The 27,862-nt window shown below is 40.3% G+C and overlaps 1 protein-coding gene across 3 annotated transcripts in view; it reads left to right on the forward strand.

Moving 5' to 3' along the window:
• mcoln2 (mucolipin TRP cation channel 2) overlaps nucleotides 1-27,506 on the forward strand; it is a 69,298-nt gene extending 41,792 nt beyond the window's left edge. For all 3 annotated transcript variants that reach the window (XM_029706263.1, XM_029706265.1, XM_029706264.1), the window contains 3 exons: nucleotides 1,523-1,729; nucleotides 5,907-6,046; nucleotides 26,181-27,506. In XM_029706263.1, the coding sequence (XP_029562123.1) occupies nucleotides 1,523-1,729; nucleotides 5,907-6,046; nucleotides 26,181-26,217 (384 nt within the window). In that variant the 3' untranslated portion in view covers nucleotides 26,218-27,506. The remainder of the gene's footprint in view (nucleotides 1-1,522; nucleotides 1,730-5,906; nucleotides 6,047-26,180) is intronic.
• The last annotated feature ends 356 nt before the right edge of the window (nucleotides 27,507-27,862 follow it).

Raw genomic sequence — 27,862 nt, forward strand, 5'->3', positions numbered from 1 at the left:
ATGTCCATTTATGTATCAAACCTCTACTGTCCATTTAATTATAATCCACATAATAGTTCACATTTTGTCATGTCCTGACCCTTGTAAGGGGTCATTTTCTATAGTAGAGTGGTCAGGGCGTGACGGGGTGTTTTGGGTGCTTTTCTTGCTTTCTGTTTCTATGTGGGTTTTCTAGATTTCTATTTCTATGTCGGGGTTATTGGGATGATCTCCAATTAGAGGCAGCCGGTTCTAGTTGTCTCTAATTGGAGATCATATTTATGTAGGGTGTTTTCCTTTTGTATTTTGTGGGTTGTTAATTTTTGAGTAGTGTTTGCCTGCCCTGCGTTACGGCTGTTGTTATTTACAGTGGTTGGTGTATTGCATTTAGTTTCACGATTAATAAAAAGATGTGGAACTACGAACACGCTGCGTTTTGGTCCGATCCTTCAGAAAGCTGTGACACATTTCCTGTTGCTGCAGATCTAGAAAATGGTCAAATTAAGATAGAACATCTGTGTACTTGTACGCAGTCCAAATAAGGTGTGACCCTATTTTGTCTTCATTAGTTTGACAATTTCCTCTCATACACTAAGCGTTTTCAGAATGATGGCATGAGTAAAATTATATTATTTGTTGTAACTTTTCTGTAAGGAGGAAGTTTGTTTTTAACAGAGTTTTAGCATACACGTTGTACACGCAATGCAATCAAGAGCTGCAGTATCAGATCTCCCATTATTTAAAATGTGGCGGTGTGTTTACTTATAGTGTGTTCGTGTTTGCAAGAGGAAAATGTTGCCCAATATGTGTAAAAATGGCACCAAACTGTCCTCACTGCACGGGTACATTGCAGAGAGTCTGTTCAGACCACATAGATAGATATCGTTAATAGATATTGTTTTATCTCTATGATTCAGACTATGCATGATCACCTCAGTATTCAGCTCAGGTGTCTGTTGCAACAAGATGTTCGCTCATACTTACAACATGGTGTACCAAATGGCATCCTATTCCCTTATATAGTGCACTACTTTTGACTCCCTATGGGCCCTGATCAAAAGTAGTGCATTATGTAGGAAATGGGATGCAACCATACACTGCAGCCAGGGAAGTTACCATAACATCAACTAATTTAGACATTGTTTACCATCTGCAATAAACAAGGGATGTTACAGAGCTGCCCTCCCACCCGTCCCCTACCCTACCTAGGATCTATATCGTCTGTCTGAGTGGGCTGTGCTTAGATGCTATCGCTCTTTGTTTGTAGTGATGTCTCCCCCTGAATCTGACTGTGTTTTGGGATGTGTGCACTCTTTCCTCTCTCTCCCTCGCTCACACTTTCTCTCCCCTATTTTCTCTCTCCTCTCTCTTTTCGCAATCTCTCTCCCATGTTTCTCTCTGTCCATCTCTCTGCTCTTCTCTCTCATTGTCTATGCCTGTCTCTCTCCCCTCTCTCACTCTGTACTCGGTCCGGTTCCCTCTCTCAACTCTTGCTTTCTTTCTCCTCCCCCTTCACCCTTCTCTTTTTCTCATTCCATCTCAGTTTGAGGGCCTGAGTCGGGTGGCCGAGAGCCTGTTCTCGCTGGTCAACGGTGACGACATGTACACCACCTTTGCACAGCTGAAGGACAAAAACAGCCTGGTGTGGCTGTTCAGCCGCATCTACCTCTACTCCTTCATCTCCCTCTTCATCTATATGGTGCTCTCGCTCTTCATCGCCCTCATCACAGACGCCTACGACACCATCAAGGTACTCAAATCATATATTTGCTGGTTGGTGTTCAGTTGGCACAAAACGTAAGAAAATGATCTGAAATGGAGTGAAATGGGGAGGTACTATCTGAACTTGCCCAATTAGGAACGCTCACTTTTTTATCCATTGCAAAACATTCAAACATTTTTCTAAGGTGTGGCCTGATGATCATGACCCACAGACCCAGGTATCAGGTCTATATCCCAGACCATACCACCCCAAATCCATAACTATTATCCAAAAACAGCTAATTGAGATTTGAGGAGGGTTACATGTGTAAACGGTCCATATCAGATATGTTTTAATGTCTAGTGAAAATAAGGGGGCCCAGGCACATTATTACACATAATTAATTCAAAGATATTGAATTTAGCCATCAGTGCCCCTTCAAAACAAAATAGTACATGAACAAATATTATACATTATGTGTGATGAGAGAAACAACAATATACGTTGAAAGATTAATCAACTGAGGACCCTTTCATGTGTTAATGAGCAATGGAATTGGAATCGGAATTGGACTTAGAGATTTTGTCCAGTATGGCATTATTTGTTATTCATCCTTTAATGTTTTTTCTATGGGCCCAATTCAGACTTAGTAAATGTACGCCTTTCCTATGCAAGCCTTTCCTATGAACTTTTCAGTAGTTGGTATTCAGACTTACCATATGCATAACGGGCTTTGCAGGCGTGTTTCCCTAGCCTGCGAAGGACACATTTTATTAAACAGCTGAAAACCCTCCCACTTGCTGGCCAACTGATTTTCTCGTGGAGTTTTCATTCAATAGGCGTTTCCGTACATTCACCTAAAGCCACCACTTTAAATTTGGTATACCTTTTAATTCTAATTTTGTCGAGACTCACTAGAATATATGAAGAGAATGATTCAGAATATTAGGGATCAATGAAACATAGCCATGTAAATACACACATATTTGTCTCCTTTTCAGCAGTAATTGGTAGATTTAAAAATACTCTGATCTTGTATATTATTTAGGGTTAGGAAAGTATTTCTGAAAAAAATAAAAGGGTTTGGAGAACATTTACGTTCAAAATATATTGATGAATCAAAAATGGTGGTTTGATTCATCCTGAAAGTTGCCATATCATTGAAATATTGGAAGGTGAGAAGTGTACAATATGGGTTGAACAGTAGTCCTATAAATCTACCCTAATAATCCTCACTAATCATGGAACTGTGACAACGGTCCAGTCGTCATGAACCGTGCGCCAGCATCCAGATTTAAACTGCTACGTACACTGTGTACGAAAAATTAGGAACACCTTCGACACCAATTTTTCTAAATGCAGTGAAAAGTCTGGGCGTATAATTGAAAGATTCTAGCAATCATAAATCAACTCAGTAGGTTTGGGGCTATACTGTCATTTGCACATAGGCTACAGAATCCTATAGTTTGGGTCTCCAAATTTCAGGGCCAGCATTTCATAAACTTGGTGATATGTTGATAGGCTTCAGTTTGCTGCCATATGACTGGTTTTACATTTGTCTCTGGCAATCATAATGTAAAATAGATCTAAACAATTGTTATTTTATTTACAATCCCCTTATCCAAATGACTTACTCATTTACGTAGCTCTTATTGAGTTGTAAATTGCAGTGTTATTTCTATCGGGAAAAATAAAGTAGATGTAGTTCCACTTGGAACCACAGGTTGCTCGATCGTATCGTTTCATTGTGCATGAAGGTGGTCGAATTATGAGGGAATTAAGTCAAGGTCAGAATACAACATATCTGCAGACACACCGACGCAACACCTTCATTTCTTTGATTTTCACCCCGAACGAATAGAGGGTGAACAGCATGCTTGCTTTAAGTTCAAGGTCAGAATACACGTAAACAGAAATGTTTATTAAGAGTAATTAGTGCCTTCAGAAAGTATTCACACCTCTTGACTTTTTCCACATTTTGTGTTACAAAGTGGGATTAAAATGGATTTAATTGTCTTTTTTCTCAACGATCTACAAAAAAATACTCTAATGTCAAAGTGGAAGAAAAAATGTGAACATTTGTAAAAAATAAATGTAAAAAAAGAACACTACCGTAATTTCCGGACTATAAGTCGCAACTTTTTTCCCACGCTTTGAACCTTAAACAATGCTAATATATGGATTTTTTCCCACTTTCAAAATTTTTTTCTCCAAAAAAACACATTCTGTGACGTGCTCAGTTTTTTGGCGGCATAAAGCTTTCATTAGACCAATGAAATTGCCGAACGGGTTAAGGTCAAACAACTTTTTTGTTTAGATTAAATTGAGCGCTCTCAAACTTCCCATCATTCTGATTACGGAAGTCATTTTGTCACCCTCATCATGGCAAAGACACGGAGAAATGCATATGATGCAGCTTTCAAGTTGAAGGCGATTGATCTGGCTGTTGGAAATAGAGCTGCTGCACGGGAGCTTGGTCTTAATGAGTCGATGATAGGATGTTGGAAACAGCAGTGTTAGGAATTGACTCAGTGCAAAAAGACAACTAAAGCTTACTGCTAATTATATATTTTTTGTTTCATTAAAGCCTATTTATTTTTGTTACAAACCGTGTTTCGTTAAAGCCTGTGTAAAGTTAATTTGTTTCAATGTACCGGTAGGCACCTGCGGCTTATAGACATGTGCGGCTTATTTATGTTCAAAATAATATATATTTTTTTAATTCAGTGGGTGCGGCTTATATTCAGGTGCACTCAATAGTCCGGAAATTACGGTAATATACTATATCTTGATTAGATAAGTATTCAACCGCCTGAGTCAATACATGTTAGAATCACCTTTGGCAGTAATTACAGCTGTGAGTCTTTCTGGTTAAGTCTCTAAGAGCTTTGCACACCTGGATTGCACAATATTTGCACATTATTCTTTTTTAAATCCTTCAAGCTCTGCCAAGTTGGTTTTGATCATTGCTAGACAGCCATTTTCATGGCTTAATTTAGATTTTCAAGCCAATTTAAGTCAAAACTGTAACTAGGCCACTCGGGAAAATTCAATGTTGTCTTGGTAAGCAACTCCAGTGTATATTTGGCCTTGTGTTTTAGGTTATTGTCCTGCTGAAAGGGGAATTAATCTCCCACTGTCTGGTGGAAAGCAGACTGAACCAGGATTCCGTCTAGGATTTTGCTTGTGCTTAGCTCCATTCCATTTCTTTTTTATCCTGAAAAACTACAGTCATTAACGATGACAACCATACCTATAACATGATGCAGCCACCACTATGCTTGGAAATATGGAGAGTAGTACTCAGTAATGTGCTGTTTTGGATTTGCCCCAAACATAAGAATTTGTATGTTGGTTATAAAGTACATTTTATGCAATTTTTTGGCAGTTTTACTTTATAGTGCCTTGTTGCAAACAGGATGCACGTTTTGGAATCATTTTCACTGTCAATTTGGTTAGTATTGTGGAGTAGCTACAATGTTGTTGATCCATCCTCAGTTTTCTCCTATCACAGCCATTAAACTCTATTTAATGTTTTAAAGTCACCACTGGCCTCATGGTGAAATCCCTGAGCGGTTTCCTCCTTCTCTGGAAACTGAGTTAGGATGGATGCCTCTCTTTGTGTGGCTGGGTGTGTTGATGCACCATCCTAAGTGTAATTGGTAACTTCACCATGCTCAAAGGGATATCTAAAGTCAGCTTTTTTTACCCATCTACCAATAGGTGCACTTATTTGTGAAGCATTGGAAAACCTCTCTGGTCTTTGTGGTTGAATCTGTTCGAAATGCACTGCTCGACTGAGAGACCATACAGATAATTGTATGTGTGGGGTACAGAAGTAAGGTAGTCATTAAAAAATTATGTTAAACACTATTATTGCACACAGAGTGAGTCCATGCAACTTATTATGTGACTTGATTACCTTGCCATAACAAATGGGTTGAATACTTATTGATTCAAGACATTTCAGCTTTTCATTTTTAATTAACTTGTAAACATAAAAAAAAGAGATTTCCACTTTGACATTATGGGGTATTGTGTGTAAGCCAGTGATAAAAAAAAATCTGAATTGAATCAATTTTAAATTCAGGCTGTAACAAAACAAAATGTAGAAAAAGTCAAGCGGTGTGAATACATTCTGAAGGCTCTTTCCATTTATGCGTGCTTAATTCGGGTCAGAATTCCCCCCATGTCTCATAGTATTTTTATTCTACCCTACCGACAGAACTACCAGAAGAATGGTTTCCCCATGACAGACCTGCAGAGATTCCTGAGAGAGCAGAAGGATTTCCCCCCTAGTGAGGAGGGCAGCGAGATGGACACAGAGACTGGAATGGGACACCCAGCGCTGTGCTGTTGCAGACGGTACAGTAACGTTAAAATAGCATTACCCCATATAATTAAAATTAGTATAACAGACAATCTAATTTTAAGCAAAGTTCCATTTTATGATGATGGTAGTATAGTTTGTTAAGGTATATGGCACGTTATTATGACATGCCATATAGTATGGCTATGTAATATTTTTATTTAATCCCCTAGAGTCGATGTCCGCGCCCCCTCAGAAATCTAATTAGAATTATAAAAACATCCCCATCAAAATTTGTCAGTTTAATCTAGAGATATCAGTTTCCGCATCAGAGAGACATTCATCTGTGCTGAAAGGTGGCAGAGCTAGAGTAGTGTGTGTCAGACCATGAGACATCCCGAAAACTTCTGTTGTCTGAACGGTTTAGCTTACAAACTATTATGACCCCTCTATGGAAAGATGAGACTCTCACGAATATGAAAAAAATAAAGAATATGACAATTTCATAAATGGTAAAATTGCGTGACACGATTGCATTTTACAACCCCGCTACCCCCATTTTAGGCAAATGTGTTTCGCATGGCCCAGTGCTCTGTGTGTGCCGGGTTTGCTCATTTTCGACGATTCCATTGATCCTTATGAGGATCCCGGGGCACCGGGCCATACAAAATGAACTCTTCCATTGATTCAATAGTTATGTTATCGATATTAACGGAGCTTATAATCTGTCTATTTCTATGGAGAATTTGCGGCCGCAATTTAGATAATGCATGGATATACACTGATTGTCCAAAATATTAGGAACACCTTCCCAATATTGATTTGCACCCCCTTTTGCGCTCAGAAGAGCCTCGATTCGTCAGGGCATCCTCTCTACAAGGGTGTCGAAAGTGTCCACATGGAGGCTTGCCCATGTTGACTCCAATGCTTCCCACAGTTGTCAAGTTAGCTGGATGTCCTTTGGGTGGTGGACCATTCTTGATACACATGGGAAACTGTTGAGCATGAAAACCCCAGCAGCGTTGCAGTTCTTGACACACTCAAACCGCTGTGCCCGGCACCTACTACCATACCCCGTTCAAAGGAACTTAAATCTTTGTCTTGCCCATTCACCCTCTAATTGGCACACATCTACAATCCATGTCTCAATTGTCTCAAGGCTTAAAAGTCCTTTAACCGGTCTCCTCCGCTTCATCTACACTCTTTGAAGTGGATTTAACAAGTGACATCAATAAGGGATCATAACTTTCACCTGGTCAGTCTGTCATGGAAAAAGCAGGTGTTCCTAATGTTTTGTACACTCAGTGTATAGCTAGCTAGCTTGCTGAAATGATAACAGAGAGAACAAAGAATATAGCTATTTGATCATGTGCATGTCCAACTATGAATGACGTCTGGAATCCGACACAGTTTCACTGGTATTATCAAACGGCAAGAGTCAAACAAACGTCAACCCTCAACATGTCAATAGCTTGTATGTGCATGGTTCAGCTGAGACTCATTTTTTGATGAGTAGGCTGGTAGTCTTTTCTGAAATTATTTTCACCTGATTTACATGCCTGTCTTAAAAAACCTGTTATGGACAGGAGTTCCGCTAGCGGAACCCCTCGCCAACAGCCAATGTAATAGCAGGGCGAGAAATACAAAACAGCAAAAATCTCATAATTCAATTTTCTCAAACAATCAACTATTTTAAGACCCTTTTACAGATAATCTTCTCGTTTATCCAACCACATTGTCCGATTTCAAAAAGGCTTTACGGCGAAAGCAAAACATTAGATTATGTTAGGACATCAACTTCACAAGAAAAACCACACAGCCATTTTCCAAACAAGGAGAGGCCTCACAAAAACCAGAAATGCAGCTAAAATTAATCACTAACCTTTGACGATCTTCATCAGATGACACTCCCAGGACTCAATGTATGTTTTGTTAGATAAAGTTCATATTTATATCCAAAAACACCAGCATGATGTTCAGAAAATGTATTGCCACCCAAAATTCCGGTGAATGACCACATCAATTTACAAAAATACTCATCATAAACGTTGATAAATCTTACAACAGCTATTGAAAGAATTATAGGTACACTCTCCTTAATGCAACCGCTGTGTTAGATTTCAAAATATCTTTATGGCGAAAGCACATTTTTCAATATCCTGAGTACAGAGCTCAACCATCAAAGCAAGCTATACAGATACCAGCAAAGGTCTGGAGTCAACTAAACTCAGAATTAGTATTATAAATATTCACTTACCTTTGCTGATCTTCATCGGAATGCACTCCCAGGACTCCTACAAGAAATGTTATTTTTGTTCGAAATACTCCATATTTATGTCCAAATACCTCCTTTTGTTCACGCGTTCAGATCACTATCCAAAGGCATAATGCGCGAGCGTAAATCCAGACACTAAAAGTCCAAATGTTCCATTACCATTCGTAGAAACATGTCAAACGTTGTTAACAATCAATCCTTAGGGTCTTTTTAACATAAAACGTCGATAATATTCCAACCGGACAATAGCGTATTCATTCCAAAAGAAAAAGAAGGAACGGTGCGCTTGCGTGGTTGCGCATAACCAAGTCCTTTGTCCTCAGGCAGTCCACTGATAGACTGAGCTCCTATTCTCTGCCCAGTAACAGTAGATGGATGAAACAAGTTTCTAAAGGCTGTTGACAGCCAATGGAAGCCTTAGGAAGTGCAACGTGACCCCACAGACCCTGTAGTTTCGATAAGGATTCAAAAAAAAAACTTCAGATTTCCCACTTCCTGGTTGGATTCTTCTCAGGTTTTTGCCTGTCATATGAGTTCTGTTATACTCACAGACATCATTCAAACAGTTTTAGAAACTTCAGAGTGTTTTCTATCCAAATCCACTAATAATATGCATATCTTACCTTCTGAGTCTGAGAAGCAGGCAATTTAATTTGGGCACATTTTTCATCCGCACGTGAAAATACTGCCCCCTATCCTTAACAGGTTTTAACTGAAGTGGTACTCACAACTTTCATTAGCTAGCTAAGTTTAGCATGCTAGCTAGTTACACTGACAGCTGTCAGTCAGTACCCTATTTGCTGATATTTCCTTGATACACGTGGAAATCACCACAATGTTCCCACCTCCAATTGCCAAATATGTATTAGCAGCCTGCGTCAGTCTTTGAGGTGGAACCTAAATGCTCTAGGACAGGAATTACTCAAAATAGGTTTGGCAACTTCCTCTGAGTTGGGCCTTTAACCTTTATTTAACCGATTAGTCAACAAAAAAAATCAATAATGACCTGGTTGGGATTGGGAAGACTGTTAAATTCTACTAATTTTTCAGTGTTTTTCATCCATATGCAACAACTTCAATCCCCAGCCACATAACTGCTCTTACGTGAAAATCATGTGCAATTTCCCTTTGAAACAGTTTCTATCAATCTTTGTCATCTAGGGCAGAGCACAGCCGAGTGGAGTTTCCTCCACGCTGAGGTTTAGCCTAGCCCTTTGTGGCCTGAGAAATGAAATTAGTGGTGGGAAAATGTGGACACACCCAGCGATGTGCTGATTACAGAGGAACCAAGGGTTATATGCTGGGAAGAGACTTCACCCTTTGGCTTCTCTGTGCCCTGAGATAAACAACAGCATTGAGTTTGAGTCCCAAATGGCACCCTTTTCCATATAAAGTGCACTACTTTTGACCAGGGCCCTATGTAGGGAATAGGTCAAATTAACCAGTGTCATACTGGCTATGTGTTAGCCTGGTCCCAGATCTGTGTGTGCGGTCTTGCCAAACATTGGCGTGACAATGACCATAGGAATTTTCTAAACAGCACAAACAGATCAGGGACCAGGCTAGAAATGTGTGCCACTATATGATTCACTGATGATGTCTGGACCCTTTCAAGGTCTCTGTGTCTTCTGTTGTGTTTATTTGCAGTATAGCATGTGTTTGAATCTGTGGACAGTATGTGCATGTGAAGGAGTGGCCTTCTCGAAAGAAATTCATTTTAAAGTGTATTTATTATAAGTATTTATAGAGCAAATTGTGTTCGTATTTCCTTATTTTATTTAATCATTTACCAAATATTCCAGTTTCTAGATACTGTATTTCCCATCATTTTCAACCAATTGCAGTCATGTGTTCATTATTAAGTGTTACTTTATTTCTATTGGTCCAGTTGATGGAATTGGTTAATTGACACAGGTGTTTCAGCTCAGTAATTGGGTCACCTGCAATGTAAAAAATAGGTGTGTCTTGCACATTGGATTCCATAAAAATGTGATGCCTAGTGTTGGGGTGAGTAACTACTGGAAGTGTTGTTGAATCCAATGGGTTGCTTTAACATTAGCTAGCATGCTGATGAAAACGGCAGTTTAATTAGACTAGCATTATTTCAATCTTCTCTATGTATTATTTTGGATAATGGGATAATTAGGTGTACAGTGCCCTCTCCCATCCCTGGATTGAGTTATGTTTTCTGAGCCATATCTCCCGCTGACTACATGGCATCCTGATCATGGCAGCCTGCCATTAAGACTTTACAGGGAAGATGGAATTACAGTGACCGTAAGGTCTGAATCTTTAGGCTACTGCCATGTTAAATAGGTGTGAGAGTTGAATGTCTTAACTAGGGTGAGAGGCATCTGTTTTTAGCTGTCAGTTTTGTTTTAACTTACTGCAGTTCAATAAATGTGATACCTTTTTTTAATATGTCCTTTAAGTGTTAGTGTAACGGCCAGCCCTCTCACATTAGCTATGTTTCCTTTAAGTTGTCCAGTGATTTTATTTCTTTTTTGTTGACATTTAGAAGTTCATATAGATGCGACAATTGCCTCCTAGGGTGCGTTTCCATTTAACTCGTGTTTGTAAAAACAGCTGGGCGTAACGATGTCACCCCCCCCAACAAATCCCCCCCCTGAAAAATCAGTACAGTACAATTGACTAATATTTGAATAATCATGTGCAAACATATCACCATGGTGGAACTTGCACTCATGTAATTGTGAAATTGCCAGCCAACCAAAAAACTAAGGCGCAGCAATTCAGGCATTCTTGAAAGTCAGGACAATCCCTGTTCTGCAAAGAACCATTATCTTAAAAAAAGGTTCCATTTGTCACAAGGGAAGTTAGACACTCTTGTCAAACGGCTACAATTACACGCCACAACTTTTTTTTTTTTTTATATCACTTTTGTTGAATAAACCTGGGTCAATGGAAACCTTAGAGTGATGCTCCAGCAGCATATTTGTGACTCTTGGAATGCAACAGCTAGTTTTGGTCAACAAATGGCCATTTCAAGGTCTATCTGTTTTGATTAATTTGCAGTATAGCATGTCAAACGATGTATAAAATCAATCTTTAGGATGTTTTTATCATAAATCTACAAATAATATTCCAACCGGACAATTCCTTTGTCTTTAGAAATGAAAAAGAACTCCGCTCACTCTCACGGGAGCACGCGTGACTGAGGTCATGGCATTTTTCCAGACACCTGGTTGAAACAGCTCTTATTCTCTTCACAGTATGAAACAACATTCTAAAGACTGACATCTAGTGGAAGCCTTAGGAAGTGCAATATGACCCCACAGACACTGTATATTGGATAGGCAATCACTTGAAAAACTACAAACCTCAGATTTCCCACTTCCTGGTTGGATTTTTCTCAGGTTTTTGTCTGCCATATGAGTTCTGTTATATTCACAGACATCATTCAAACAGTTTTAGAAACTTCAGAGTGTTTTCTATCCAAATGCATATCCTAGATATTAACTTTTATTATGTAGAAAATAGTAAAAATAAAGAAACCTTGGCATGAATAGGTGTCATTGTTTGACTGTTACTGTGTATATAATTTTGGTAGTGTGCCCTAACTAATTAGTCTCTATTAGGTTCGTGTTTTTTTTCTTCTGTCTACACTCCATGTTCCTGAATGACATTTGAGACCTCAGCTGAGAACACCATTCCCTAAATGGTCACCAGATGGCGCCTCGATTGATTTGCTAGTTTTCTTGTAAAAGAGGGTTCTGAAATATTAGCATTATCCAATAGGCACTCTTTGAAATTCCACAAAGTTGTCAACCGGGACACCCACATCACAGAGAAAGATTAAATATGATAATTTCCTTTTTGAATATTTGAGAAGGGTATTGCTTTAGCAGAGAATGTTTCTAATTGTCTTTTTCAGCAAACAATGAAGAAAAGTTAACTAATTACATGGAGGGGTGTTTAACAGGTTCTCATTTTTGTTATAGGAGAAACAGAAAGAGACCAAATTAAGATTACAGATCATGGTCTCATTCAAAGGGAGAAATGCCGCATGTCCCCATTGGGGGATTTCTATGTTCCCGAGCTGTTATGCAAAACTAACCTAGCCACTCTTATCTTAGCAACAGCTAGCTACACAAGTGTTTAGCTAGCTAATGTTATATCCCGACAACATTGAAGCTCAACCTACTTTTGTTCTAAGCCATATTCAAAATTGAAATTGTATCTGGCTTGAATTCAATGTCGGTGATCTGTTTTGATGTTCCAAAATTAGTTAGCCAGGTTCACGTCTTGTCTGAGTAGCCCAGATATAGCTAGCCAGCTACCCAACTAAAGCTAACTCGTACCTTAAACATTGACCCTCACCACAATACTTTTGTTAAATACTGTGCTGTGGCGCGGTGGTCTAAGGCACTGCATCACAGTGCTACCTCTGCCAATAGAGATCCTGGTTCGAATAAGTCTGTCGCAGCTGGCCATGACCGGTAGACCCATGGGGTGGTGCACAATTGGCCCAGCGTGGTCAGGGGAGGGTTTGGCTGGCAGGGATGTTTCTGTCCCATTGTGCACTAGCGACTCTTGTGGAGGGCTGGGCACAATGCACTCTGATACGGTCACCAGGTGTACAGTGTTTCTTCCGACACATTGGTGCAGCTGGCTTCCGGGTTAAGCGTGCATTGTGTCAAGAAGCAGTGTGGCTTGGCTGGGTTGTGTTTCGGAGGACGCACAGCTCTCCATACAGGAGTTGCAGCGACGGGACAAGACCGTAACTACAAATTGGGTACCTTATTTTATAAATTATTTCAGTGCCATTGAGACTGTTTTGCGGGTACTATTTAATTGAAGCTGCCAGTTTAGGACTTGTGAGGCGTCTCTCTCAAACTAAACTCTACTGTACTTGTCCTCTTGCTCAGTTGTGCACCAGGGCCTCCCACTCTTTCTATTCTTTTCATAAAGAAAGATTGAGGGGACAACATAATTAGACTGGTCGCTTATTAAGATGCTATGGTATTTCGAATTAAGCACATTGCATATTAGTTTGGAATCTATTAGGAAGTAGTCGATTCTAGAATACGACTTGTGAACATGAGAGTAGAATGACTGAGTAGTCTTTGTCTGTGGGATGTTGCATTCTCCAGAGGTCCTCTAGATTCCTGGATTTGATTGGATTAATTAGAACCTGGACAGAGGTGATATTTGATGGAGTACTTGTAGACAGTCTGTCAAATTGCCTCCAATTATTAGATTAGTGGTATTAAGATCTGGGAGCAAATCAAAAACATTACGAAAGAATTGTGGCTTGTCAATGCTGGGGCCATAGACGTTCAACAGGGTGACAGGGACCAAATTAATGTTGTTCTGTGTGGGTCTGTAGAAATGAGTTGTAAAAGGGGTGTTTTTAACGAAAGAGAAAAGCGACGCTTTTCGGTCGTTAAAGACACTAACTGCTTAGACGTTAGGCAATTAAACTTGAAATCCAGTTGGATCTCAGATGTTGCTACACCATGGCTTTTATGTGCGTTTCTTACGGTAAAAGTGTCCGCACCTTTTGCGTGCGTGCCTGAGACACCTTTAACGACCGTTCCACAGGTGCATGTTCATTAATTGTTTATGGTTCATTGAACAAGCATGGGAAACAGTGTTTAATTAAACCCGTTACAATGAAGAGCTGTGAAGTTAATTGGATTTTTTTTACAAATTATCTTTGCAAGTTTACACACACACACACACACACACACACGTTTAGTATATAACCCAGGCATTAACCACTTGGGTAGGGGGCAGTATTTTCATGTCTGGATGAAAAGCGTGCCCAAAGTAAACTGCCTGTTACTCAGGCCCAGAAGCTAGGATATGCATATAATTGGTAGATTTGGATAGAAAACACTGTAAAGTTTCTTAAACTGTTACAATGATGTCTGTGAGTATAACAGAACTGATATGGCAGGCGAAACCCCAAGGACGAACAATCTAAAAAAAGAATTCAGCCTACCACTGTTTTCAATGCTGTCACTTTTATTATAAAGGCAACATCCTTCCAGATTGCAGTTCCTAGGGCTTCCACTAGATGTAAACAAACAGTCTTTAGAAAGACTTTCAGGCTGGTTTTTGGAGAAATGAGCCAGAAATGGTAGTTTATCTAAGTGGTTCTCATTTTGGCTGTAGTGTTTCCAAGCTCGTGGAAGAGAGCGTGTTCTTTGGTATTTTTCTCCGGTAAAGACAATAATTCTCCGTCTTAAATTTTATCGTTTATTTATGTATTAGGGTACCTAAGGTTTGATTATAAACGTTGTTTGACTTGTTTGGTAAAGTTTATTAGTAACGTTTGGGATTAATTTTGTATGCATTTTGATGGAGGGAAACTGGGTGGATTATTGACTGAAGCGCGCCAGCTAAACTGAGTTCTTATGGATATAAAGAAGGACAGTATTGAACAAAAGGACCATTTGTGATGTATCTGGGACCTTTTGGAGTGCCAACAGAAGAAGATCAAAGGTAAGGCATTTATTATATTGCTATTTCTGACTTTCGTGTCACACCTGCCTGGTTGAAATATGTTTTTCATGCTTTTGTATGCGGGGCGCTGTCCTCAGATAATCGCATGGTGTGCTTTCGCCGTAAAGCCTTTTTGAAATCTGAAACAGCGGCTGGATTAACAAGAAGTTAAGCTTTATTTTGATATATTACACTTGTGATTTTATGAAAGTTAAATATTTATAATTCTGTAGTTTGAATTTCGCGCTCTGCAATACGGATTTGGGGTTGTACCTGGTGGGTTCATTTATAATTTGTGTGAGATTGAGGGCATCTAGTTTAGATGGTAGGACTGCTGGGGTGTTAAGCATATCCCAGACGCTACCGTCCCACCTGCCCATAAGAAGTTAACTAGCAGCGAAGAAACGAAGAATGGTGACGAAAACCAAAAGAACCGCTAACGGAAAGTCTACAAAGGCCCAGTCCCAACAAGCAGCAGCTAGCGCCAGTTTGAGTACTGACAACACTTCAGATACCCAGCAACAAGATTCTGCAATGGCAATGAAGAAATGAAAAAGGCTGTAATAAAACTATCAATGATCATTATGACAGGCTCGAAACAAAGTTTGAGTCCCTAAAGACAGCACAGGCCGAACTGAAGAGCCGCATGGACACAGCCAATGAGGCCGTCTGACAATGACACCCAGATCGGAGGCCTGGAAACCACCTGAGTGCAACTTAATAAAAAAAACAAGCCACGGTTCTCGTCTTAGAAGGCAGGAGATGCAGGCTGAACAGCAAACTTGTTTGGATTTGGGAGGACGAAGAACAAGGTAACCCACAGTGTTCGTGTCCAATCTCATTCCCAAGCTGCTGGGCAATGACAACTTCCTAAAGCACTTCATTGACCGTGCACACCACTCTCTGCAGGTGAAGCCCTCACTAGGTGCCAAGCCGTGCACCATAATAACAAGGGTAAATCAATTTCAGGAAAAGGAGCTCATCAGCGAGCTATGGAATACAAAGGCCAAAGGTTCTCATTTTCCCCCGACTACACCATGGAGGTGAAGGCGCAACGGCACGCATTCCAAGATGTCATGCAGACCATGAGAGAGGCGGAGGTGAAATACAGCCTGCGTTTCCCAGCAATGCTTCATATTCATCACAACAAGAGTTTTCACCAAGCCCGAAGAGGCTGCAACCTACTTATCAAAACTATAGCAAACCCTCTGCAAAGGTGAAATCACTCGACACAAATTTCTGGGATATTGACTGAGCAAACAGTAGTTTTTATGTTGATTCATAAATAGTAACGTATTAATTTGCCTATTCAAGCCATCATGCCTGGCGGTCCTCATTTACATGAGAGATGGAGAACAGCGCTTCATTTGGGGAAGCAGTGGGGAGGGCGGGTTTCTCTGGTGTCTTACTGTGCTAGGTTGTTTTCTGCAGCCAGAAGTTTTATTTTAATTTGTACATGCTTAAGATGTTTTATTTGAAATCCTCTTGGATAAAAATGTCAGAAAACGATCTCAGGAATCAGTCATTGAAATCGGACAATGTGGTTGGATTTAGGAGATGTTTATCTTTCAAATGGTGAAAAATAGTTGATTGTTTGAGAAATTGAAATTATTAGATTCTTGCAGTTTTGAATTTCCCGCCATGGTCTCTTGACAATAAATCCCAATACCGGGATCAGGTCTGCCCCCTAGCCCCAACAGGTTTTAAGACACTAACAGCTTACAGACGGTAGGCAATTAAGGTCACAGTTATAAACACTTAAGGCACTAAAGAGGCCTTTCTACTGACTCTGAAAAACACCAAAATAAAGATGCCCAGGGTCCCTGCACATCTGTGTGAACGTGCCTTAGGCATGCTGCAAGAAGGCATGAGGACTGCAGATGTGGCCAGGGCAATAAATTGCAATGTCCGTACTGTGAGACGCTAAAGACAGTGCTACAGGGAGACAGGACGGATAGCTGATCGTCCTCGCAGTGGCAGACCACGTAACAACCTGCACAGGATCGGTACATTTGAACATCACACATGCAGGACAGGTACAGGATGGCAACAGCAACTGCCTGAGTTACACCAGGAATGCACAATTCCTCCAACAGTGCTCAGACTGTCTGCAATAGGCTGAGAGAGGCTGGACTGAGGGCTTGTAGGCCTGTTGTAAGGCAGCAACAACGTCGCTTATGGGCACAAACCCACTGTCGCTGGACCAGACAGGACTGGCAAAGTGCTCTTCACTGACGAGTCACTTTTTTTTCTCACCAAGGGTGATGGTCGGATTCGCGTTTATCGAAGGAATGAGCGTTACACTGAGTCTTGTACTCTGGAGTGGGATCGAGGTGGAGGGTCCGTCATGGACTGGGGCGGTGTGTCACAGCATCATCGGACTGAGCTTGTTGTCATTGCTTGCAATCTCAACACTGTGCGTTACAGGGATGACATCCTCCTCCCTCATGTGGTTCCCTTCCTGCAGGCTCACCCCTGAGAACGGGTTTGGTAACTTATGATTCTTAACTTAATTAAGGAAGTTACATATGGAGACAGTTTCTATAAGATTGCTTTGCAAATAAGAGAATGCCGCTCTCTTACAGTGGTCCATCCTACATTTTTATACAGACTACAATGATGAGTCCTAAAATTATCCCCTGTGATAAAATCTATTGCAGAATGGTAGACTGCATCCAAGGGTTTCAAAGGAGGCTGCCGCACGTAAACAATATCACCAAAATCCAATACAGGGAGAAGCATTGTTTAAACAATCTTTCTCCTACTTTTAATAGAAGGCATGATTTATTTTGATATTTTAAAAAACTCATGTAATCAGATGGGACAATTTTAGATTAGTACAAAAATCCTTTAAACAGTCAGCATCCTGCGTTCCCCATGCAAGATTAAAATCTCAGGCAATCAACACCTCTGGGGTAGTAAAAATGGTAATTAAATCAGAGTTTGTTTAGTACACACTTCTTGGAGGGTGGACGATCGATTCCTATAACTTTTATTTTGAGTTTGGACCCAACCATTAAAATGTAGGACTGGAGGTAGCCTTCAACAGAGACACAGAAATAATATTATTTGTGTAAGTAGCAACACCACCTATTGAGCAAACATTGTTTAACAAAGTAAAATGAGGCTTTTGGTAAGAGCACATTGGCCATCACTGGTGAGTGAGCTGTGCATCATTGGACATGTCAGTAAAATTGGGAAGTTCTTTGTACAATGAGGAAATTCTTTAAAAAAAATACAATGTCTCCACATGCTTAGGGTACTGGTGGATTCAAGTCGTTTTTATTATCAGATTGTTTGTCACTTTCAAAGTATCCTATCATTTGTGCAGTCTAAAAAAGATTCAGCCATGTAAAATTATGTAGAATTGCATGAAATACATTTTATTTTTATCCTGGACCCTAGGCTACAAAGAAATACCATATGCAACTTCTTCACGCGCCTCTACTCAACTGCTCTATACAGAAGTGATATTGCATGCAGTGCTTTATAACTTTTTTTTGGTGTCATGGGAGGTGACCTGGAAGGCTCTATCGCACTCACTTTTTGATCCGGCACTTCCCAATTTTATAAATTTAAGGACTGATTTACTCCACAATTCTAACCTAATTGACAGAGTGAAAAGGAAGATTGTACATAATAAAAACTTGCAACCTGTTTGCAACACGGCATTAAAGTAATGCTGCAAAAAATGTGGCAAAGAAATGTACTTTGTTCTGAATACAAAGTTTTATTTGTTTGATGCAAATACAAAACATGTACCACTCTCCATATTTTAAAGCATGGTGGTGGCTGCATATTGTTAAATCATAGTGGAAAACCTGACTCGGTCTGCTTTCCACCAGACATTGTGAGATGAATACACCTTTTCAGCAGGACAACCTGAAACACAAGGCTACATCTACACTGGAGTTGCTTATCAAGAAGATGGCGACTGTTCCTGAGTGGCTGAGTTCCAGTTTGACTTCTATATCTACTTGAAAATCTATGGCAATACATAAATGGTTGTCTAGCAGTGGTAATTTTAGCATGTAAATCTTGGTGGGGCAAACTCAGATTTTGTTTAGATGCATGCCAGCAAAGCCACTACACAACACGAAACAATACATGAATTGCACTACAACTGCGAGGAACGGTGCCCACAAATGGTTAGGGCCTATATAAAGCTGTCCCAACAGCAGAGCTTTCTTTTTAGCACCATGAAGTGAATCCTTAGCCAGGTGTAGCGACGGTATCAGCGGAAACTTGTCTGGCAGCGAGCCTGTTCATTCAGCCTACATTTTTACTGCCTTTTTAAAAAATATGGATGACCTTGATAAAATAAATGTTTCTACTGACAATTTAAGATGTACAAACTATGGCAAAGGGAATGACGAGTGGATAAGAGGCAATCCGTAATTTTGATTAACCTGTTTGGTATAGGGGGCAGTATTGAGAATTTTGGAAAAAATATGTTCCCATTTTTAACGGCCTCCTACACCAACTCAGAAGCTAGAATATGCATATTATTGTTCAGGTTTGGATAGAAAACACTCTGAATTTTCTAAAACTGTTTGAATGGTGTCTGTGAGTATAACAGAACTCCTATGGCAGGCAAAAACCTGACAAGGTTTCAAGCAGGAAGTACCCTGTCTGACAAGGAGTCGTGCGTCTTACCTCTTTTTATTGAAAAGTAAGGATCTTAGCTGTAACGTGACAATTCCCAGGGCTCCAATAGGCTCTCAGAGCCCGCGAAATAACTGAAGGTTTACGAGGGAACCTCAGGTTGAAATATATTATCGCCTTTTGTAAGTGGATGCTCGGAGGACCTTTCAATGATGCGCGTGCATGAGTCGCTTCTGAGGAGAAATTTTATTCGGCTGTTTAGGCTCAATGCATACTCCCGGTCGGAATATTAACACTTCTCTATGACATAAATGGCATAAAAATTGGTTTTAAACAGCGGTTGACATGCTTCGAAGTACGGTAATGGAATATTTAGACATTTTTGACACGCCAATGCGCCATGCGCGACACCGCGAAAAAGCATTCTAGAACTCACGAACAAAACGTCGCTGTTGGAACATAACGATGGATTATTTGGGACCAAACCAACATTTGTTATTGAAGTAGAAGTCCTGGCAGTGTATTCTGATGAAGAACAAGCAAGGTAAGAACATCTTTCTTATAGGAAATGTGATTTTGGTGGAGGCTGACCTGGGTGGGTGTCTAAATAGCTAGCCCTGTAATGCCGGGCTATGTACTTAGATTATTGCAAAATGTGCTTCATCCGAAAAGCTATTTTAAAATCGGACATATCGAGTGCATAGAGGGGTAATGTATCTATAATTCTTAAAATAATTGTTATGCTTTTTGTGAACGTTTATCGTGAGTAATTTAGCAAACTGTTAGTAAATTCACCGGAAGTTTGCGGTGGTTATGCTTTTTCTGAACGTCACATGCTAATGTAAAAAGCTGGTTTTTGATATAAATATGAACTTGATTGAACAGACATGCATGTATTGTATAACACAATGTCCTAGGTGTGTCATCTGATGAAGATTATAAAAGGTTAGTGCTGCATTTAGCTGTGGTTTGGGTTTATGTGACATGATATGCTAGCTTGAAAAATGGCTGTGTGATTATTTCTGGCTGGGTACTCTGCTGACATAATCTAATGTTTTGCTTTTGTTGTAAAGCCTTTTTGAAATCGGACAGTGGGGTTAGATTAACGAGATTCTTGTCTTTAAATAGCTGTGAAATAGTCATATGTTTGAGAAATTGAAGTTATAGCATTTCTAACGATTCAAAAATCGCGCCACTGGATTTCAGTGGCTGTTACGTAGGTGGGACGAGTTCGTCCCACATGTACTAGAGAGGTTAAGACATTAATGAGCGAGCTAGGACAGACTTAGTCAACTATTTGTTCAGCACTTGAAATGTACAGCAACAGAATTAAGAACATGGGCCGTTCTTACAGTACTCTCCCTGTACACCAAGTTAAAACCATAGGATAAATAAAAGGGACATGAGCAGAGAATGAAAGCTCTTACAATATTTGATTACGTTTCTCTAAAACAGGCTACATGCTCCGACCGTAAGGCGCTGCAGAGGGTAGTGCTTACGGCCCAGTACATCACTGGGGCCAAGCTTCCTGCCATCCAGGACCTACAGTGAGGGTAAAAAAAAGCATTTGATCCCCTGCTGATTTTGTATGTTTGCCCACTGACAATAAATGATCAGTCTATAATTTTAATGGTAGGTTTATTTGAACAGTGAGAGACAGAATAACAACCAAAAAATCCAGAAAAATGCACATCAAAAATGTTATAAAATGAATAAACTCCTAATCTCAGCTCGTTACCTGTATAAAAGACACCTGGGAGCCAGAAATCTTTCTGATTGAGAGGGGGTCATATACTTATTTCCCTCATTAAAATGCAAAATCAGCAGGGGATCGAATACTTTTTTCCCTCACTGTATATACTAGGCGGTGTCAGAGGAAGGCCCTAAAAATTGTCAAAGACTCCCGCCACCCAAGTCGTAGACTGTTCTCTCTGCTTCCGCACGGCAAGCAGTACTGGAGCGCTAAGTCCAGGTTCAAAAGGTTCCTTAACAGCTTCTATCCCCAAGCCATAACACTCCGGAACAGCTAATCAAATGCCCACCTGGACTATTTACATTGACACCCACCCCCCCTCCCTTTGGTTTTTACACTGCTGGTACTCGCTGTTTATCTATGCATAGCCACTTTACCCTGACCTACATGTACAAATGTTCATATTACCTCAACTAACCTGTACCCCCGCACATTGACTCGGTACCGATGTTATTTTTATACTTAACTCTATTTTTTTAACTGTGACGTTCCTCGTATTCTCCCTCATCGGAAGATATGTCGAAATCACTCGATGACCAATACGCAGCGGGTTGACTGTTCCACATCATATTTATATAGATGGAAACGACAAAACAAAATAAACACGCAAAGGAGAAAGGTGACAGTTTCACAGGTGAAACGAAACACAGTGCAAAATACCCACAAACACACCCTACTAATATGGGACTCCCAATCAAAGGCAACTCAACACACCTGCCTTCAATTGAGAGTCCAGCACCCAACCTACACATAGAAAACCTAACCTAGAACCTAAACCAACACTCACAACCCCACTATACCATAACCAAACATAACTCTGCCACGTCCTGACCAAATATAATACAAAAATACCTAAGTATATGGTCAGGACGTGACATGAACTGTATTATTTGTTAAGTGCTTCTAAGTAAGCGTTTGATGATAAGGTTTACTTCTTTTTTATTCAGAGCATGTAACAAATAAAAAATGTATTTGCTTTTGATGTGCACCACTAAGTCAGAACAGTAGACTAAGTTATGAAGGGGAAAGGGACCAATTTATTTGGGTGAGGCACATGGGCTACTAACAGCTTACTACACAACATACACTTAGTATTACTTTCTTAGCTACAGTATACATATCTCCCTGGTGTATTATTACATAGTTTATGCAGAAGCATTCAATACATTTTTGGACCTGTATGTTCCCGACTTGGAATTCCGAGTTGGATGACCATTCAAAACTTATTTTCCAGTTGTCTTGAATTTACTCTAGTCTGAGATTTCTGCGTTTCTAGTTGTTTTGAACAGCATGGCCAATGTATTCAACCTTTTCTGGCCCATGGTGTGTTGCGAGTGAATGTTTTATAATTTTAAGCTCATCAAAGACCCTTAAACCTAGACTTGGACCACACCCTTTCTACTGAAATAGCAGGCTAGTGATTGCTTTGCAAAGCTTGCAGTTGGCAACTGATTCCTTCCAAACCACTCATTGTTGAATTTGCAATTTACAACTTGTGTAATATTCATGGCCGACAAGCACTAATACATTTTACTTATTTCTCTTCAATTGAGAAGGATTTGCCAGTAGACTGATGACTTGATTCATGATGATGACTGCTAGCTAAGATTTTGAAAGTATGATGTTGACATGATCAGTCCAATCAAAGCTATGGTAGATAAAATGACAAATAACTAACTATCTGTGGCCAATGACCTTGAGCCTTCTTGGACGGGCACTTCTAATGTTAATCTATGGCAGCTAATCTAAGTCAGTTCCAATACCATATTTACAACGTGCAGGGATACTCGAGTGATTGTAGATACTGTATGTGTAGGAGTAAGGGGACCAGGCAACAGGATAGAAGATAAACATTGTAGCAGCTGGTGTGTGGTGTCAGTATAAATGTGAGTCAGCAAATTATGGAGTGAGTGTAGGGCCCAGTGACTGTGCAAAGATTGTAATAAAAGGTCAAAGATACAAAGTTAACTCAGTCCATGTAGGTATTTCAGTCATATTGCTTGGGGATAGAAGCTGTAAAGAGCCTGTTGGTGTCGGACTTGATGCACTGATACCTCTAGTCGTGCAGCAGCAGAGAAAATAGTCTATGGATTGGGTGGTTGGAGTCTAACAATTTTTCTGGGCCTTTTTACACCGCCTGATATAGAGGTCCTGGATGGCAGGGCACTTGGTGCCAGGGATGTACTGGGCTGTCCGCACAACCCTCTGTAGCGCCACGCGATCGAGGGTGGTGCTATTGCCATACCAAGCATTGATTCAGCCAGTCAATATCCTCTCAATGGTACAGCTGTACAATCCTTTGAGGATTGGAGGGCCCATGCCAAACTTCAACCTCCCTGAGGGGGAAGACACACAAGCTCGCCTCCTTGACGACTGTGTTTGGACCATTTTAAGTCTTCAGTGAACACTGAGTAACTTGAAGCTGTCTAACTACTCCACTACCACCCCGCCGATGTGGATGGGGGCGAGCTTGCCCCTCTCCCCACCACCCCTGTTTTCTATAGTCCCCGACATTGGTCTTGCTGACCTTAAGAGAGCGATTGTTCCTCTGGCACCATACTGCCAGGTCACTGACCACCTCCCTGTAGGCTGACCCATCATCGCCGATGATCAGGCCTACCACCGCCGTGTCGTCAGCCAACTTGATGATTTGTGTTGGCGTCATGGGTGAATGGGCGGTGACGAAGCGCACATGCCCCTGTGTTAAGGGTCAGCATGGCGGAGGTGATGTTGCCTACCCTCACCACCTGGGGTCGGCCAGTCAAAGTCCAGGACCCAGAGTCCTAAGCTTGGTGACGAGCATGGACGGGATAATGGTGTTGAACGCTGAGCTGTAGTCAATGAACAGCATTCTCTCACAGGTATTCCTCTTATCTAGGTGGGTGAGGGCAGTGTGGAGAGCAATTGAGATTGCGTCGTCTATGGATCTGTTGGTGTAATGCCAATTGGAGGTGGCTGGGATGGTGGAGTTAATGTGTGGAGTAAGCAGCCTCTCAAAGCACTTCATGATTACAGATGTGAGGATTAGACCGGGAACGCACCCTGGAATACCGTCGGGGCCTGTGGCCTTGCCGTTGTTGACCTGATTTAAAGACCCTTCTCTCATCGGCCTCGGAGAGCGAGATCACCCAATCCTCTGGGTTGGTGACGGCCCTCATACCCGGCTCAATGTTTTCAAAGCATGCATAAAATGAATTGAGTTTGTTTGGTAGAGAGGCATTGTCAGGCAGATCACGGTTGGGTTTTCCTTTGTAATCCGTAATGAACTGTAGCCCCTGCCACATCCAGCAGGGGTCAGAGCCTGTATTATGATTCCATCAGTGGTCTCTGACTTGTGGTCAGACCCGCTCAAGTGGAGCTAACTTTTTTCAATGCTGAATTGAATGTCATTGTTTTCTCAAAGGTGATAATGTATATTTTTTGCAAAACTCTTTCAAGTAATCTAGTTTTCCCAAATATATGTCCTGATAACATAAGTGATTACAAAAAACAAATCAGGTTACATTTAACTCCCGAGTTACATTTTCTTGGGCTCCCAAGTGGCACAGTGGTCTAAGGCACTGCATCTCCGTGCTTGAGGCGTCACTACAGACTTCCTGGTTCGATTCGACTTTATCACAACTGGCTGTGATTGGGAGTCCCATTGGGCGGCGCACAATTGGCACAGTGTCATCCAGTTTTTTGCCGGTGTAGGCCGTCATTGTAAAAAAATGCGTTCTTCACTGACTTGTCTAGTTAAAGGTAAACAAAATAATAAATATTAACTGATTACATGTAATCTGTTACTCCCCAACCCTAAATATGACCCAGGTTTACATGAGTCATTTGATGTATAGTATACTGCAGTACTTTACATGGATTAACCCTGATCCCTTGGACATTTATTTTGGTTGATAAAGGAAAGGAGACTGTAGTTGGGGATTTGGAACAGTAAAGGGACCAACTTTATGTACTTATAAGGAGGGCTCATCCTCCAATGGACAACTTTGCCAACAACTAATCATCTTGTTGGGCATTGCCAATGAATGGCAGCTACTTCGGTGTTTCATTTACATTCTATTAACAAGAAACATAAGCCTTTTCAAAACGTTCTACATTCTAACTTTCAGGGACTACATCCAAATGCCACGTTATTCCCTACATAGTGCCACGCTATTCCCTACATAGCACTACAAATGGAATAGCGTGGCATTTGGAATGCAAACACAAATCTTTAAGTTTTACCAGGCAACCTAGGGTCCATACTTGTGAACATTAGAAAAAGTTTAAGTTTAACCTGGACCTACATTGTAGTTGGTCCCATCCGATAACCTGCCACATGCTAGCCCTATGCTAACCTCACCAGCTGACAATGATTATTTCCTGTAACAACAAATTCTGCATCAGCTTATCAAAGATCTTAAACTTTATATCCACCAACAAATGGCATTTCTTAAAATAGGTCCTTGGACACCAGAGGGATATTTAACCTGAAAATTCAAGGTTTCCTTTTGTTCCTCTTGGTCTGTCTCAAGTATAGAGTGCCAAAATTGCATGATGATGATGATGATGATGATGATGATGATGATGATGCATCCTTGACTAGGCTACTAATGTTAGACACAATTCAAAAGGCACGCTTTCTCATATGTCAAAATCCTACACTTTTACTCATCTGTTTTGCACACATCCATGTGCTTTTACAGAAAAGAGGTCAATGCAACAACTTTATTGTACATTGTAAAAAAAAAAGCTGAAGAGCCATATGGACTTGTCATATAGCTGTCATGATGTACCATCAACATAATTTTTTCCAGTTGGCAAACTTAGCTAAAGCAGTTGCCTCAAATGACAGTGCTCATTAACCATGGGTTCGAGCTCCCCTCATGTCAAGCATTTTTGGTAAGGGAAACACTGCTTGTCCTCTGTTCAATGAGACAAAGTCGATAATTATAAAACATTGTACATGTAAGGGTAGCCTACTTTACGTGTTCACATGTAAAATGAATGTGGTTTTCCCTAATGGTGATTGAAGCTAGTAAAAGATTTGCTGGAATGACCGTCAATTTTTTTTGTTTGGGATTATGACTGGATAGTTCTGTTTCAGGGCTCCAAGCAATGATGACATCATACTCATCAGCTGACAGCAGCCACACCTGGGAATGTTGGGAGAAGAGGATGATTCTGGAAATTGGGAACCCGGACCTCTGAAATACAGGAAAGAACCCTGGAAATACTGTTCAATAATATTTGGGACCATGCAGGTTTTTATAGGCAGAGTTTGTATATTTTTCACAGGGGAGCAAATGTGGAATATAAGTGCCAAATAAAGTTCTTTATATTGCATTTAAACATTTAAACTAAAAGCCATGTACGATATCTGCTGGCTCAGAGCCAGTGGCTCTGTATTAGCAAAGGGAAGGAAAATATTGATAAGCTTGAATCATTAATTGAAACAATAAGTGGCCACTCCACCTCTGAGGAATGGGCCTGGAGAAATGTACCCACTCTCAACTTCATAGACGGAGCTATGTACGCAAGGACTAACCATCATGATATCAAAATTATAGTTAACAATGTTTTGATGCTATACAGTGTTTTACTTTGTTTACAAACGTTGGTGTAAAAAAACAAGCTTATATTTTGGGTTCTAATGGTGTATGACTGTTGAACTAAGGCATTTTCACAGGGACATTCTTCAGAGGTTTACAGGACCAAAAAGTCATTTCAGGCAAGCACAGGGAGAGCCTGATTACTATGTGATTCTGATGCCCTTCGTATGTATGCAACATCAATGTGAAACACATGTAATTTATTTTTCGGTGTGTCATAGATTTGTATGTTCAAAATAAATCTGTAAATGCACTACTAAGAATAATTTGTCTTTATCATTTGTCAATTAATTTGTCCATATAGGCTACTGTTTTGGTAATACCATTGTGTCTAAGGCCACCATTAATTCTCAGTAAATAGAAAAGGTAATGCAGTCACTTGCAAAAGGAAGACGGTAAATTGCATAATCCATTCATGCTATGTACATACAGTAGCCTATATCTTCGTTGTTGATTTTTACTAAGTAATTCAACTTTGGAATAAAGAGATCATGACACCTGTAAGCTGCAACGTCAATATTATTGAAAGATGAACTGCCTCTACACACAGGCATGCATGTCTTCCCTGTATCATAAAGACAAGAAAATGTGAATCTGCCTTTCCCAGGTTTAAGACAGCAGGGTAAAGACAATTTGAAGAAACTGAACCTTGAGTGCGTGACAGAATACGAGACAATGATGAAGTGGCATGTATTATTCTGTTACATGCATTATTTGGTCATTTACTTTGACTACATAGCTGTGTAATAAATGCGTTATGGCTAAGTATTTCATGAATGTGTTGTAACAGGTCCCAACTGCATTAAAGGATAATGAAATGGCATACAGTATTTAGTCTTCTTAAAATAAAAGCATCATTACAATAACAGTGTAGTGTCATGGCTGTAATCAAAAGTGTCAGTGAATAGTAGCGATGAGTCACGGGAACCCCCCAAAAATCTCCAAGAGATTTGCCTGCAATTCTGTTATGATATATTGTTGTGACATGAAATATCAGTTAGCAAACAATTAAATTGTATCTATTTTAAATGCTTGATTTAATATATCATATGTGGTTGCATTCCCATTGTTTTGGTACATTTCCGTTGAGTAAGGTAGCTCCAAAATGCAGCTGTTTCAGCCTCTGCTTTCTGTGGTGGAGAGGCAGACAAAGAAATTATTGTAGGCATTCATTAAT

This window comes from Salmo trutta, chromosome 22 (assembly GCF_901001165.1).
Source record: "Salmo trutta chromosome 22, fSalTru1.1, whole genome shotgun sequence".
NCBI classification, from domain to species: domain Eukaryota; kingdom Metazoa; phylum Chordata; class Actinopteri; order Salmoniformes; family Salmonidae; genus Salmo; species Salmo trutta.